This window comes from Pan paniscus, chromosome 10, assembly GCF_029289425.2.
Source record: "Pan paniscus chromosome 10, NHGRI_mPanPan1-v2.0_pri, whole genome shotgun sequence".
Lineage (NCBI taxonomy): Eukaryota > Metazoa > Chordata > Mammalia > Primates > Hominidae > Pan > Pan paniscus.
Window position 1 is genome coordinate 109,664,611 of NC_073259.2, and position 17,333 is coordinate 109,681,943.

Consider the following 17,333-nt stretch of genomic DNA (forward strand, 5'->3'; position numbering starts at 1 on the left):
CAGATGTGAGAAAGGTCCCCATAGCTGTCAAGTTCCTGCATCCTTGTGCTGAAGAAAGGGAGGTGCCATCATGATTGATGTTCAGAGGCAGTATAAAAGCACTGGGTTTCTCCCCAACTGCTTGTCACACTGACCTGCACCATCTCTCGCCTGCCTGTGGGGTTTCTGTCAACCAGTTGTGGAGGGGAGGAGACTCTTTAAAGAATAACATCTTATTGTGGCCATGCCAGAACCCACTAAGAAAGAGGGTAAGACTTATCTAGAAATCTTTTTGTTGTACTCCTGAATAAAGTGTTTATTTTGGTATTTATCTTCAAACAAATAACAAATATCTTAACTAGATGAGAAAATAAAATCACTATGATTTAAGGAAATGATCTTTTAGATTAAACAGACCAGAGGAAAAATACAGCGAGAGTATTTTGAATTGAAAAATTTCTGATAACGATAGTTTCTAAAGGGATATTGACTAAAATTATCAAATGATAATTCTATCATTCAATTGTAAAGAATCCTTAAAGTGTAATTTAAGGATGTTAATTGCTGATGGTAAACAGATTACGTTTTCAAGCATATTTTCTTAGATTTAATCACAAATTTTTTACCATGTATTTGCAATTTGCAGAGAGTAGGAGACTTAAAATATTTTCTCAAATGGTTAATACATTGGATCAAGATTTCAAAAAAGAATTTGTGACATTATTTCCATATTTGCTACATTTTTTTAATGGAAACATATTTAAAATATACAGACGAAGGGTTTTTTTTGTTCTTATCAGTGCCTTTGGAGGTTCATTATTAAATTCTTGCATGGAAAGAAAACCAAACACCTGATAAAAAAGGATGTCCCTGAATATCATGAATAGATTGTTCTTTCATGAGTTTTATTGTAGAGAATTTCATAATATGTAGTAGGCTTTAAGAATAGTTAAGCTGAAAGTATAAAAATATTCTTCCTTAGAAGAAATGTTTTCCCTAACAAAGTTTCTCCTTTCTATAAAAAAATTAGTGTATTAAAACTACCAATTGGTAACAGAGGTAAATTGGAATTAGTAGTTATGAAAATAAATAATAATAAGCACAAATTAATACTATGCATGCATTGAATTTAATTTTTAATTAAAATATCTTTTAAAAATATTATTTCATTTATATTCATCTTCATTAATGCTTACTGAATCTTTATTTTTCCCTTCTGCAAATAAAAGTAAAAGAAAGATTAGCAGGAAACATAAAAATAGTCATAGTTTTCAGTTTTTAATTCTTAAAAATGCTTTAGCTATTATTTTAAGGAACCTTGAAAAAGATGTTGAAATACTAACCAAATTATCAAAAGTCTTTTAAACATATTTTCTTTATATAATTAAGTAACCAGTGTTGACAGGCTGTGGTGATCAGTTTACAGGTTGGCCTTACTTAGTGGCAGAGGGCATTGATGGATGAAGTCTTTCACCCAAAATAACCACACCAAATGCATGTATTAATATGGGAACTTAATCCTGACTGTCAGGCAGGGAGTCCAACCCCTGCTAAAGTATCTTATTTGTAATGCAAATGATTTACGTGTGTATTAAGTGTCCTTTTTATCTGCTCTGTCACTTTAACCTCTCCGAAGTGTACCCAGAAGAAATACATTCTACCATGTTTCCAAACTGGAAACACAATATTGTTTTAATTATTCTGAATGTAGTGAATGATTTTGCATTTGTTTTTTTAAAGCCTAATTGAAAATGAGAAGAAAGCTGAAAAACCAATAAATAAGGTGACAGGCTGTAAGAGCCAATAAAGCTAATTAAATTATTCTGATCGCAAAGGCGATGAAGTTTACTTTTCATTTGACAACTCAGTCTGATTCACTCTTTTATGGGGAATGAAATTATAGAGCTGCAAAGAGGAAAATATATCTTTAACTTCAGCCCCCACCCCCCCAATATATATTTTTTTCTTTCTGAATAAAACAGCATGGATGCTAAAGACTCCATCATCTTCTTTTGCTATAAAAGCATGTTGCTATTCTGTGTAGGAGTTCCTCCACCCAGGACAGTAATTTTATACCCATAAATTCTTTGGTTAGTGTAAATTTGGATGATGGGCAGTGGGGCAAGAAGAGTTACTGATATATTTAAAATCCATTGAGGAAGTACAGAGATTTTTTTGGTTCCCTTACCAGCAGAACTGATTCTTAAAGGAACTGTACCTTGAAAAGCTTTCCTTAGTGAAATAATTGCATTTTAATATTGTTTACATTAGAAGAGTAAGGAGTACGGCAATTCATGAACTATTCTGGTCCTTTCTTCTTCTCCTAACTGTGATTTCATTTTCACTGGGGTTAGTTTGATTGCATATAAGCATCCCTCTGAAAAATAAAACATGGCCTAGAGCCAGTTCTTCAGAATCATTTCAAAATACCTGCGGAAACCCTCCCAAAGAACAGGCTCCTCCAGCCCATATGGGTCCTCTGAACTCTTCCCCACAGCTCGTAAAGCCATGCCCAGGAAGGCCATGACCACTCGCTGTGAATCTTAATAGGACACATGAGCTGGTTTGGCCCTCCTAGGATCCAGGAGGATCTGGCAACTCCTCAAAAGAGGCTGAGTTTTCAGCACCTGAAGGTACAAAAAAAGTCTCACTCAACTACTTCCCAGCCTACCGTGGCCTAATTCTGGGAGTTTTCTTCTTAGATCTTGGGAGAGCTGGTTCTTCTAAGGAGAAGGAGGAAGGACAGATGTAACTTTGGATCTCGAGGAGGAAGTCTAATGGAAGTAATTAGTCAACGGTCCTTGTTTAGACTCTTGGAATATGCTGGGTGGCTCAGTGAGCCCTTTTGGAGAAAGCAAGTATTATTCTTAAGGAGTAACCACTTCCCATTGTTCTACTTTCTACCATCATCAATTGTATATTATGTATTCTTTGGAGAACTATGTTATTTGTACTGTCTATTCCAGATAAAACTTACCTTACAGCACTTTGGATTCTTACAGAACCTAAGGCCTAGTACAATTAAGTTATTCCGATCAAATTGGGAGGATGTTGTAGGCAGTTTCAGATTTGTGGGGATCTCCCAGGATGCCTTTGATACATTCATTTATATATCAATTATTAATTGAGTACAAGTAAGTGCCCGACAGTTAATTGCCCCCGGTTCCTACTGTGTAAAGAAATCACCTTTCTTTTTTTTTTTTTTTTAAAGACAGTATCTCACTCTGTGGCCCAGGCTGGAGTGCAGTGCCACAGTCTCCGCTCACTGCAGCCTTTGCCTCCCAGGTTCAAGTGATTCTTGTGCCTCAGCATCTCAAGTAGCTGGGATTACAGGTGCCCACCAACACGCCCAACTAATTTTTGTATTTTTAGTAGAGACGGGGTTTCGCCATGTTGGCCAGGCTGGTCTCGAACCGCTGACCTCAGGTGGTCCACCTGCCTCGGCCTCCCAGAGTGCTGGGATTACAGGCATGAGCCACCGTGCCCGGCCAAGAAATCACCTTTCACTGGAAATTTCTCTTTTCCAGTCAAAAAGAAATTTTATCAACCTCAAACTAGACAATTGCAATAGCCTTTCTTCCGTGGCAGAATCTCTGTTCATTAAAGAATAGTATGAATGGCTGTTAAACCCATAAAAACGATTTCCTCAGAATTTTACCTCTGGAATATGTAATGATTAAAACCATAAAGCCTGATTCTTTAACATCCTGGGACAACTGTTAACTGGATTCTTTTAATTTTTTATTTATTTTTTTATTTTTTTGAGAAAAGGTCTCATTCTGTCACCCAGGCTGGAATGCAGTGGCGCAGTCATGGCTCACTGCAAACTCTGCCTCCCAGGCTCAAGCAATCCTCCCACCTCAGCCTCCCCGGTAGCTAGGACCACAGATGCATGCCATCATGCCCAGCTAATAGCTGATTTTGTTATTTTTAGTAGAGATGGGGGCCTCACAATGTTGCCCAGGCTGTTCTCGAACTCCTGGGCTGAAGAGATCCACTTGTCTCTGTCTTCTAAAGTGCTGAGACTACAGGCGTGAGCCATCATGCCTGGCCTATTAACTGTCAGATACTATAAAACCCAGAAAAATTCTCTTCTAAAACGCTGAGTTGAGGCCTTAACATGAATTTCACTTTTTGTTTCTGATTTATCAGACCTTATTATATTTAATGTACTTAACTTGTCCGAAAAGGCAAAAGTTCCTCTTTGGTGCTTGTGTGTCATTCGAAAAATCTCAAGAGAGTCACTGTAGTTTTCTCATGTTCCGTGTAAGATCTCTTCTTGAAAACTCAAATGTATGGCCAAACACAGGTTCCTTTATGACCATAATTTTAAGGTGCCATTCTGATAACTTCAGGAAGCAAAGGCATGGCTTTGTTACTGCAGATTATTTTGCTGTGTCAACATACAATATTCATCTTATCCATCTTGGTCTACATTTCAATAGGAATAGATGGGACCATGGTAATAGAGAACAGTTTTGTTGTTGTTGTTGTTGTTGTTTGGGTCCATAAGGGTTTTTCCATTTCTGTATCTTTTTTTCTTGCTTTCTAGAGATTTCATCACATTTTAAAGTTTTGCCAAGCCAAAAAGCTACCTGAATGTAGAGCAGCATTCATCACCTCTTGCCTATTTCTAACCATTTCTCAGGGCTTAGTCATCCATCAGAAAAGGACCTCCCTTGATGGGAAAACTCCTTCTCATATTTCTTCTTTGACCTTCAGTTTCTACCTGCAAGAGAGTGAATGGCCTATTTCAAACACCGAAATCAATTTGTCTTTGGAAAGTCATCTTATATATAAATATTATCCTTACCTCAAATTGGGGAAAGGTTAATAATTTATGCAGAAAACTAAGAGAAAGGAATAGGGGAGGAGGAAAGATAGTTTATCAAGGGCAATTGTTTCCCTTTTGACTTCGAATGGTTCATCGAGGCCAAGCTGATGGTTTCAATTGAAAATAAAGAAGTTGTATGAATGAACGCCATCATGTTTTTTCCTCCTGAGAAAAACTGCCATGTTGTGCTGGAGATTCATGGCATATATTTGAGCTCTGTGTTGTAAGAAGGAATACTCTAGGGCAAATGCGTGCTAGAGGGGCTTAATACTTGGCAGAATCCTTCTTTTTCAGTAGCCTGCTTTTATGACTGCTCCGACTGCACCTGTTAGGAAGATAAATAAAGGACTGGCCAATTCTTTCCTCTGAAGCGCCCTAAATATATCGCTTTAAAAAGACTTTGGAAAAACAAGTTGTATCCTTACTTCTCACCCAGTAAATCTAAAGAAATTCCCTCTTGTTCCCAGGCCTTTCAAACAGTGAAGTCAGGAGTAAGGGAGATTGTGGACTGGTCAAAAGTGGAAGTTAGGCTCACTAGCTGGTCTAAGGAATCCAGGAGGGTGGAAAACATGAAGAACTTACAATCCTTTATGCTGTCAATGACTCACTTTATTTTGGCCATGAGACACAGCCTTGAAACTTTTTTTTTTTTTTAGGCTCTGTATACACACACAATTCATAGAGTTTCCTTATTAACAGCAATTTCAAAGTATCCCCAAATCAAACATGAATGTTGAAGTCAACTACCCAGACTGAAATTGCTTTTAAAAAATGCTTGGACACAAAAACAAATAAATAAGTGGTCTCTTTAAAAACTTGAATAAATACAAAATGATGTTTTTGCAATACTTTTGTAAACAAATACATTCTTCTTTTCAATTTTGTATGGTTGTGAGAGGAGATTGCTGTGCAATTATTGCTATTGTTTTTACAGTCCAAGGAAGCATTTTTGTTACTTTTATTTAAAATTATTGCAATTGTTTTATTTAAAAATTAATTTTAGGCTGTTTGTGGACACAGAGAAGAATTTTGATTATAATTAATAATGACTATTTTTATCTTCACTGCTCCTTAATTAGTCTATGAAAACTATATTGAGAGACACAAAATACTCTTGGCTGCCAGTATGTTCTGTGGTAATTCTAAACTTCATCTCTAGACATACTTAAGTGTGTTAGATGATAAAGAACAGGATTAAAGTTCTAGCAATCAAACATAAGTATGGAAATTTTAATTTCATGTGTGTACCTGAGAGCATGTGGCCACATCTTCTTTGTTATTATTCCATGTTAGTTCTTGATGGAAACAGATGTCTTTTCTGGAATCCATGGTTTGTTCAGAGTACTGCATCCTGGGGAAACTGAATAAATACACAGAAAGGTAGTAGCTGAATTAGTGTTCTGAGTTAGGTTAATCATGAAGTAGCTACTGTTTATTCATGAGGGGTTTCCTAAAATTTGAGAGCATACCAATTAAGGAAAGCCAAACTGTGAAAAAGAAGAAAAGACTTTGTCACTTAATTTTCTACATGTATGCAAATTATCTCATAACTGGATAAGAAGAGGGCTTCTGTCCTTGCAGCTTTTTACAAAGACAGCCCCCGCAAAGTCAAAGTGATCATACTGTCTTGTCGTAATTCTGCTCTGTGTGGATAGGCTCAGTTTTAATTTACAAAGAGTACGTTTGTTTTAGACAGCCCAAAGATGGACCACAGGCCAAATTTCAAGATGTTCCCATTCATGGGACAGAGTATTTACGGGCTTTAACCTACATTTCCAGAGTAAACTTTTAGGTCCCATCAGATTGGGGCATGAATTGATTGATTTGGCAGAGGCGGAGACCAGGATCATTCAATCTCACACTTATTTCTCTTTCTAAAATGAGTTCACAAAAAGCTAACTGTAATCTGACTTTCATTATGCCTTTCAAGTCTAAATCCACTTTGATAAGACTTGCCCTTTTATACTCCCTTAGGAATCCTTTTTAGGCCAATTTGGCACATCAGGGCAGCGTCTAAAATTACATTTAATAATATGTCAGATGTTAGATCTTATGATTTTGTTCTATTCTTTTTTTTTGATGTGTATTTAGCTATTTTGGTAAATATTCTTCTTCTCTAAAATTGTCCAAATCTTTCCTAAATACTCTTTATAAATTGCTTTGCTTGCATCCGGTGATATCGTTTGCCTTCTAAAAATTTTAATGAATCTTGGAACAGAATGCTCTACTTAAAACTCAAAATGTGTCCTTTTTAATTCTACATTTTGTCATGTTTAGAGTTAGATGTCTTTAGGGTTGTTATGCACACAGTATGTGTCTTGGCTTTTTCTTTATGCATCTTAAATAATATGCATTATTAAACATGGTGACATAAAAAAATTATACTTTTCGTAGAACATTCTAGACAGCTCAAATTCCAGCTGCACCATAGACTGAATTACTTACACTTTGTATGCCTCTGTTTCCTCATCTGTATGTGAATAAAACAGTATCAACTCTTTGGGTCTCAGTAAGAATAAACTGAAATACACCAGGTAAAGTGCTTATTTTATCTTATTTTATTTTTTATTTGAGATGGAGTCTTGCTCTGTCGCCCAGGTCAGAGTGCAGTGGCATGATCTCGGCTCACTGCAACCTTCACCTCCCTGGTTCAAGCAATTCTCCTACCTCAGCCTCCTGAGTAGCTGGGGTTACAGGCATGCGCCACCACACCCAGCTAATTTTTGTACTTTTTTGGTAGAGATAGGGTTTCAACATATTGGCCAGGCTGGTCTCAAACTCCTGACCTCAAGTGACCCACCTGCCTCGGCCTCCCAAAGTGCTGGGATTACAGGCATGAGCCACCATGCCCGGACAGGTAAAGTGCTTAGAACAGGGCCTAACATATGGAAAGATTTCAAGCATTTTCTTCCTAAAGCAGTAAACTCAGAAATCTTGTCTGGCATAAGGTATTAAATGCCTCATATTTCACATAAACTGATGGCATTTCCCTCAACATAAGGGATGTAACAACCACTGCTCACCTCCTCACTAGTGTAATATTTATAATACACGCCAAGAAAGCTGCTATGATAGTCATAACCATCATTGCCACCACTATATTTCCTTCTTTTACTTGTAGTGATACATCTTCGCTTTCACCCATAGAAGCTCGGATCAAATAAAAAGTCTATACTCCATGACCTCTGTTGTGTTCTTACTGAAATGAGCCATGTCCAATTCGGGGGTCTGTAGTTGTCAGCATAAGGTGATAACGGTTGGGTTGTTTCTTCACTGTTCTTGTGGGGACATGGCCTTTCCCACTTAGATGAAAGAGTTACCCTACAGAGTTGAACAATAACTATATCTGTCTCCAAGGGTTATAAGTCTTGGGTTTGTGGGACTTTACAATTTCTCTCCCTGTCCAGGCGCGGTGGCTCATGCCCATAATCCCAGCACTTTGGGAGGCCGAGGTGGGAGGATCACCTGAGGTCGGGAGTTCGAGACCAGCCTGACCAACATGGAGAAACCCCATCTCTACTAAAAATACAAAATTAGCAGGGCATGGTGGCGCATGCCTGTAATCCCAGCTACTCAGGACGCTGAGGCAGGAGAATCACTTGAACCTGGGAGAACGGAGGTTGTGGTGAGCCAAGATCGCGCCATTGCACTCCAGCCTGGGCAACAAGAGTGAAACTCCGTCTCAAAAAAAAAAAAAAAAAAAAGAAGATTTCTCTCTCTATCAGGGGTGCTTTTTGGTGGATAGGGTCTTCCTCAGTCTGTGCTTTCCTGAGATGACCACATAAAGAACTCTCCATGACCACATATGGATGTGGTGGGTGATTGATTGAGTGTCACTGTGTTTATTGCAGTGGAATTTTATTTTTATGACCCCACCTGGCGTCAGGACTCTTCTTCCTCTATTTTTAAAAAGTCACCCAATGTGAGGTCCAGCAATATCTTGGAGCAAGGCCTTTAAGAAATTTATCCTATAACCCTATAGCCACATAAATAAGTGATACAAGATCAGGTACAATGGCTCATGCCTGTAATCCCAGCATTTTGGGAGGCCAAGGCCAGAGAAATGCTTAAGCCCAGGGGTTTGAGACCAGCCTGAGCAACATGGTGAAACAGCATGAAAAAATACAAAAATTATCTGGATGTGGTGGTGTACACCTGTAGTCCCAGCTACTTGGGAGGCTGAAGCAGGAGATTCACTTGAGCCCAGGAGGCTGCAATGAGCCATGATCATGCCACTGCACTCCTCCTGCCTGGGTGGCAGAGCGAGACTCTGTCTCAAAATAATAATAACAATAATAACTGATTCAAGATCCCCCAAAAAGACACATAAAGGAGGAAACTGTTAACAATTCAAATTGCTTTTGCAATAATTTCCTTTTGACCTATGCTAAAATTTTAAGCTCCTTCAATCTGAGTAAATCTTCCCCTGCAAAACACACCCCATTTGATTCTTTAAAACATGGTAAGAGTAGTGAGGAAGGCAAGTCCTCAGATCTTAGCAATTTTCCCCCAGCCCCATGTTAACAATGAGAAGCTATTTGTTGCTATGTAATAAGGACCATATTTTAATCCTCTTCCTGTGTGAAACGACATCCTGAGATGAAACTTGCATAATTAGAAGGACAAAAGAATGAATTGACTAGGGGAGGAAAAAAAACCCTGTAGATTCAGGGAAATTCCAAATGTTGAATAATGAGTCATTGAAAATTTACATGATCGAGGTACAATTAGACTTCATCTATTCAGAACATTAGAGTACAGTACAGTCTTTGGCAACATTCGACCATAGTAAATAAATATGGATTAAATTGATTGAATCATTCTGAATAGTTGGATTCTCTGCACAGCTAAAGGTTAATTTTGTTATATAACCTCAGAGCCTTATTTTTTCCACCAGTTTGAATAGAAACATTCTTAAAATGTAATATATTACTCCTTGCTTTAAAATATAAAGTACAGTGGATATAATTTGTCTTAAATTATAGATGTCAGTTATTAGTAGCATGTGACACCCTGAGGGCCCAAATTATTTGCTCTTTTGAAAAATGGGCTCATATTGATTTGTATTTTGAATTTCTGTCCAATTTTTCTTAGCTTTCCTACTTTATCCCTCCTAGAAGTGTGCTGTCTTCTTTAGTACTCTTGTCAGTCAGCATATGAAACTGTTCCCCTCACTCCCCTTTGTCCTTTATTATAAACGCCATTCCAGCTAATTAATCTGGCTGAGTAGAGTTTAGCACCACCGAAGGCACAACATTTAAGAAGGCACTGACTTTCTGGGTCACCAAAATGCAGGTTCAGCCCCTTAAGTGACCTCCTTAAATTTTGCTCCTCAGGTACCCTGCTTACCTTTCCCAAGTCCCAGGTCCTGGGTTTACTGAGGAGCTAGGGCCTTCTTCCATGAGGAAAACACAGAAACTCTTAGTGCCTGGAACGTAGGAGCTTGAGATAAATGCAGAGGCCCTTCAGAGGCCCTTTTATTTGGGTGGTCAGAAGCTGTTAGGTAAGTTGCTAGATAGCTGAATTCTGCATAGGGTAGGTGTTACTAGACACTATTGCCCTTTTGTCTCTATTATGGTGCACTTAGGAAAATGAGTTGTTGCCTCAAAATCAATGCTAGGTTTTTATTTTGACTGATTCATTCGTTTTATCAAAGCTGCAGATGTATATGATGTATATGACCTGAATTTGTTTTAAAAATAACATGCACAAAATCTTTTTCCAAAGAGATTTGCAATAAATTCAAAACCAGTGGTTCAAATCTTTTGGTCTCAGATCCATTTGCACCCTTAACAATTATTGAATAAACTAAAGATAATTTGTTTATGTGCATAACTAGTGTATTATACACACTAATTTTAATTTGGAATACAGTAAATATTGTATTAGTGTGTCATATATTTACTGAATTAAAAATTAAAATTGGTTGGGCGTGGTGGCTCATGCCTATAATCTCAGCACTCAGGGAAGCAGAGGCAGGTGGATCACCTGAGGTCAGGAGTTTGAGACCAGCCTGGCCAACATGGTGAAACCTTGTCTCTACTAAAAATACAAAAAATTAGCTGGGTGTGGTGGTGGACCCGTGTAATTCCAGCTACTCAGGAGGCTGAGGCAGGAGAATCTCTTGAACCTGGGAGGCAGAGGTTGTACTGAGCCGAGATCACGCCATTGCACTCCAGCCTGGGCAACAAGAGCAAAACTGTGTCTCAAAATAAATAAATAAAAGTAAAATTGATAATGTTTAAAATACAAGAATACAGCCAGGTGTGGTGACTTATGTCTGTAATCCAAGCACTTTGGAAGGCTGAGGCGGGCAGATCACTTGAGCCCAGGAGTTCGAGACCAGCCTGAGAAACATGGCGAAACTTCGTCTCTACTAAAAATACAAAAATTAGTCAGGCATGGTACACGCCTGTAGACCCAGCTACTCAGGAGGCTGAGCTGGGAAGATCATCTGAGCCTGGGGAGATCGAGGCTGCAGTAAGCCGAGATCACGCCACTGCACTCCAGCCTGGGTGACAGAATGAGACCTTTCTTCTCAAAAAAGAAACACACACACATACACACACACACACACACACACACACACACAAGAATGCACAAACAATTCTATTAGCTGTCAGAACATTGATATCATTACACATTATGTATCCTCTGGAAAACTTCACTGTCTATTTGTTAGAGAATAGGAGTGAAAAAGGCAAATAATGTCTTAGCATTACTATTAGGAAAATCATTTTGACCTGGTAAACTCCCTACCTAGGCAGCTCCTGAAGATCCCAGACTATATTTTGAGAACCACTAATATAAATCAATTTAGCATTTTTTTTTTTTTGGTATAGAGACAGGGTCTCACTACATTGCCTGGCCTGGTCTTGAACTCCTGAGCTCAAGCAAGCCACCCACCCCAGTCTCCCAAAGTGATGGGATTACAGCTTGAGACACCATGCCCAGCCTACTTCTTTAAAAAGTATGTAATTCTGTTAAATCCCAAAGTATAAAATGTCCAGACCCATAATGCCTATAATGAATAGAGTGGGGAACAAAATAAGCAAGTAACTGTGAAAATGTTGAATTAAACATTGATTTTTGTCCAAATTCTTCATCTCTGCTACATAAGCAATTTGGCCAATAAAAATACACTGTCATTTATATTTGCTGATTTTGGGGGGGTACACTGTTTTTTGTTTGTTTGTTTTGTTTTGTTTGAGTCTGTCACTCAGGCTGGAGTGCAGTGGTGCAATCTTGACTCACCGCAACCTTCGCCTACCCAGCTCAAGCAGTCTTCGCACCTCAGCCTCCAAAGTAGCTGGGACCACAGGCACACATCACCATGCCCGACTAATTTCTTGTATTTTTGGTAGAGATGTGGTTTTGCCATGTTGCACAGGCTACTGGTGAACTCCTGAGCTCAAGCGATTCGATCTGCCCCCCAAAGTGCTGAGATCATAGGCGAGAGCCACTGTGCCCGGCCATGGGGTACACTTATGATTAACAGAATCAAACATCTCTAAGCATTATGAATGTCCCCATGAAAGCAATATTTTATGCTATGGGAGCTTCCATTGTGCTCGTGTCTGGGCATATGAGGTCCAGGTTGGAGTATGCATATTGTGTCAGACCCCACCATCAAGAGGGGAGACACCTGATAGTGTTTATTACATATTTAATCTAAAAAGAAAGATAATTTGCTATACCACCAAAAATGACAGTACAAGAGTTGGCCAGGTAGACCCTTCCTTATTCATCATGATGTTTACTAAACACAAAGCCTTCACATGTTCTATTTCAAAGCTAGAATTTTACTTTGAGAATAAGAAACAATAATCAGGAATAGCATACAATTTTCTCTTATGCCTCAAATTTCTAAAGAATATTTTTGTTTTCAACAAATTTTCCTCGAGAAAGTGACAGAAAGCCACAAAAACAGAACTAGAATCATAACATTTAATGATAACTGTTATTGTGTCTTCTTCTGTCTTTTTTATGCCTATATAATATATTCATATGATATAATTATGCTCTCCATGCTATAAAAAAGCTAAATTAAATGGTATATAAGGGCCCATAAGATAGTTAAGTAGATCAAATAATGTAACATTTGAGACAGCCCACGGGAAGAAGAGAACTGGGTGTTTTGTTGTGTTTTGTTTTGTTTTATGTGTATAGACACAGACACATAAAAAGAGACAGGTTAATTAATTTTAAGACGTAAGGTTTCTTTTTTTCCCCTTTAAGTTACTGGCCATGAAACCCTTGATCATTGAAAATAGAAATGGACTCCACTGGAGAGGGCCAAGCCATTTATGGAGTTACTGGGTCCCTAGTGTTTCTGCAGCAGCACAAAGGCCACATATGGGGCTGTCTATTTCATAGCTGCCACCAGTGCCCGTCAATTAGAATGCCTTGGCACAGGCTGTGCAGGCATGCCATTGGTGGCATACCTGTGCTTTTTACAGTAGGTGACCATAGGAAAAATCCACCATAAATAGATCTACCCCTTTGAAAGCATTTCAGTGCTGCAGAGGGAGAGAAAGTCTGTATCTTTCATTAGGAAGGATCAAAGAACAGCCGCCCTTGCCCAGGAAAGAGGGGGCTAGCTTTAGTTGTTGGTTCCCAAACTGGTTCATTTTTAGGTTGTCCCTTAAAATACCCCCTTGGGCTTCTTTTTTTCAAAAAGTATCCTTGTTTTCCTTTTTATTCAAAAAGTTTTAAAACATGCTTCTTCAGTCCTGTTAGCATGTTTTCTAAAAAAGATATTGTGTGAGAGGACAAAGAAAGGAGAACAAAAAACCAACTGTATTTACCTAGCAAGAATGTTCCACAGAACTTTGCCCTTTGGCTTTTGAATAAGCAGAAGTACAGCAGGACCTCACCTCAATAAATATCGGTTTGCTTGTTTATGATTTAGAGAGCTTGCCAAAGGTGGGTGCCTCCCGACCATCGCAACACAGCTAACCTTGTTGACAACAGTTGGTGTGATTGACTGAGTGTTATTTGCTAAGAAACTGGTGGGACAGGTTCCTCGACACAAGTTGCTTTGCCGTTTTGGGGAGCCCCGATTTTAAAAACGGGGGATTCCTTAGAAAGGTGAGGGGTGTAATATTCCTGAGAGCCAAAACTCTAGCTCTGATTGCTCTCCTGCCCTTGTTAAGAAATGGAAGACATGTGTTGACAGTAAGAAGAAATGTAAATGATGGAGCTTGGGTGAATGCCCCTGGAGCCTTGGCCAGCGGGAGGGGAACCAATGAAAGACATAGTGTTCCTTGTGGGTAACACAGATGAAGAAAGCTGCCCACGGAATGCCAGGGGACGGTTATGGATTTCTTGGCAGCAAGGAGAAGCGGCTTTTGTGCAGGGAGGAACAGCCTGCCAGTCAACTATATTTATGGAGCACCTGCTGTGTGGAATCTGAAAAGGAGAAGGAGAAGGGCCTTGTCCTCAAGAAGCTTGTGATCAAAGGGAGAAGAAAAGTCCCCATCTACTGTAAACCCTTTAGGGTTCCCACTCACATTTGAAAAGGGAGTGGAACGGGTGATATTTAGGGGGTGTGCTGAGCCTTGTTACTCAAAGTGTGGGTTGTGGACCAGCAGCATCACCTGGGAGCCTTGTAACAAGGCAGAATCTTTTTATTTTTAAAATTAAAAAAAAATTTTTTTCTGGAGATGGGTTCTTGCTCTGTCACCCCAGCTGGAGTATAGTGGTGCAATCTTGACTCACTGCAGCCTCCACCTCCTGGGCTTAAGTGATCCTCCCACCTCAGCCTCCCAAGTCGCTGGGACTTGGGAAGCACCAGCTAATGTAAAATGTTTTTTTGTGAAGACAGGATTTCATTATGTTGCCCAGGTAGGTCTCAAACACCTGGGCTCAAGCGATCCTCCCACCTTGACCTCCCGAGCCACCGTGCAGCCTTGAAATGCAGAATCGTGAACCCTACTGCTGCAGACTCCAAGAGTCAGAATCTGCAGTTTGATCAGATCCCTAAGTGATTAATACGCATACTGCAGTTTGAGAAGTTCTAGAGGATTTCTGCAAGTAGTGAGTCTTGAATGTTTTAAGAGTGCAGAGTGAGTTGGTTCAGTGACTCAATTGATACTAAAAGGCAATTCATTTGCCTGTGAATTTCTTAAACACAGGTATCTTATCGCATTGTAACCACTTTTATAACCTCTTTGGCCTTGTTAAATTCATAATGGGAGTTCAACGAATTTAGGTTGCAAGGGTGTTCCTGTCTATGGTCCCTATTCAGTGAGGCACTGTGGAAATTGTTGTTAATGAGTGAATGTTACAGAGGCAGCCAATGAATTTTAGGAACATGTAAATTATTTTTAGAGAAGTGGGCAAAGCTGGCCATGACAGGACCTGTCAGAGACAAACATATGAATTAGAATGAGAGAGATGCATTAGCAGTTCCTTCAAGGTAAATGGGGACACCTTGGGGGCTCTGAGACTTACCAGAAACACTTCATTTTCCATTGAAGTCATGTGCTGCTTGGCCTTTACCACTCCTTGGTTTCCCAGTTTCCAGGTTTAAGACAACTGGAATTCTCTGTTTCAAATGCTCTGAAAAGGACTAAGGTCCTATTTTCTCTGATCATTTCTGTCTCACCATGATTGATTGATTGAATCGTTGATTGATCTATTTATCTGCAGTGTACAAACTATAATGCATAAAAATTGCATCGAGCTCAACTACTATTCCCACTTTACAGTAGGGGTATGAGGGACTCACCTCTTCTGTCCAGTCCCCAGATGCTTCCTCAGTCCCCACCCCAAATGCAAACACGTTTTAACACATGCAGCTCACAGACCTAGAAATAAGGCATATCCTTAGCAGGCAGCATGTGGAGGAAGACATAAGTGTCTTTTTCGTAGGTGTGTCCGAGTAAAAATGATGATCATAATGATAAAAGCCATGAAAAGTTAAAGCCTATGTGACATTTGCCATGTTCTCTACCCCTGTTAATGCATTCATTCCTGCCAATAACCCCTGAGTTAGGCTGTGCTATTATTTCTATCTCATACTTGAGGAAATCGATGTGCACCCCACTCCTACAAATAGGGAGGGCATCATCCATATGAGGCTATGTGGTCTTGAGAATAAGACCAAGCAATTCAGTGGAGAAAATGGTGTAATTGCTCTGAGAAGTCCACCAGTCGTCCTCTGCCTTGTCCAACATAGGTAGCAGGGAAAGGAAGTGCAGGCCCGGGCTGCAGAGCCCAGGCTCTGAGTCAAGCAAGCCTGGATTACAGCCTGGTTCCACCCTCCCTGGGCTGTGGGATCTCAAAGAGCCTCAGTTCCCCCTTGCAAAATGGAGATAATCATAGTACTGATTTCACAGAGTTGTAAGGATTATAAGAATTAATATGCACTAGGTCCTACAAGCAGTGGGTTCTAATAAGGGGTTGCAATGTATTTACTCCTTCACTGGCTATAAAGTAAAGAGGTTTCTGTAATTTTGAGAAGAAAAATTTCTGGATCTGCCTATTTACAGGCCGGTATACATTTTCCTATTTCTACTCCCTGCAACCATCCCACAACGGTCCTAGCAGTCCTAATATCCTATAACGTTTCTGCCATTCTCTCTGATAGAGTTGGCTATTCATGACCAATATTTTGTGGATTCAGTGGAAGTTGAATTAAGCCCTTTAAATTATCATTTTGATTTTTGGTCTGTTACATAGCCCATGGGGGCTACAGACAAAATGGGAATGGAGAATGTACATTTAGGGAACATTTACAGATTTAGTGCCCAAGATGATTCTCTTTTACGTATTTGGTTAGAATTCACCATTGGCGTTAGTTGGATTTTAAGCAACTACGGTTACCCTTAAAAAATGGGAATTGGTCACATAGATGCTAAACAAGTATGATCAATTTAATAGATGTCCAACCACCAAAAGAAGCCCTCCTTAATTCTTTTGTATCAATTCTCTAGGCATTTAATGTGTTTTCAGCAATAAAATGAGATACCAGGGAGATAAGAAAGGAAGGAAAGATCCCTGGCTTTGTTTAGATGGGGAGAAACAGAAACATAAATATACAGAGACTATTAGAAAATAATTAAGTCATAGTGAAAAGAGAATGTGTTATGATGTGGTCCAGAATGCAAAAGAATAAGGAAGAAGAACAGAATAGAATAATCAGCTCTGGCCGGGCACAGTGGCTCACGCCTGTAATCCCAGCATTTTGGGAGGCTGAGGCAGGCGGATCACGAGGTCAAGAGATCGAGACCATCCTGGCCAACATGGTGAAACCCTGTCTCTACTAAAAATACAAAAATTAGCTGGGCATGGTGGCATGCACCTATAGTCCCAGCTACTCGGGAGGCTGAGGCAGGAGAATTGCTTGAACCCAGGAGGTGGACGTTGCAGTGAGCCAAGGTCACGCCACTGCACTCCAGCCTGGCGACAGAGCGAGACTCCATCTCAAAAAAAAAGAAAAAAAAAAAAAGAATAATCAGCTCTGAGAGCCTTGAGAAAAATATTGGCAATAAGGATAAAGATTGCCAAATGATAG

The 17,333-nt window shown here is 39.5% G+C and overlaps 1 protein-coding gene across 1 annotated transcript in view; it reads left to right on the forward strand.

Annotated features, from left to right (window-relative positions):
- Nucleotides 1-208: 208 nt before the first annotated feature.
- Nucleotides 209-17,333, forward strand: part of MYBPC1 (myosin binding protein C1) — an 89,418-nt gene continuing 72,293 nt past the window's right edge. The window contains exon 1 of the mRNA XM_063593598.1: nt 209-248. Coding sequence (XP_063449668.1) covers nt 224-248 — 25 coding nt within the window. The 5' untranslated portion in view covers nt 209-223. The remainder of the gene's footprint in view (nt 249-17,333) is intronic.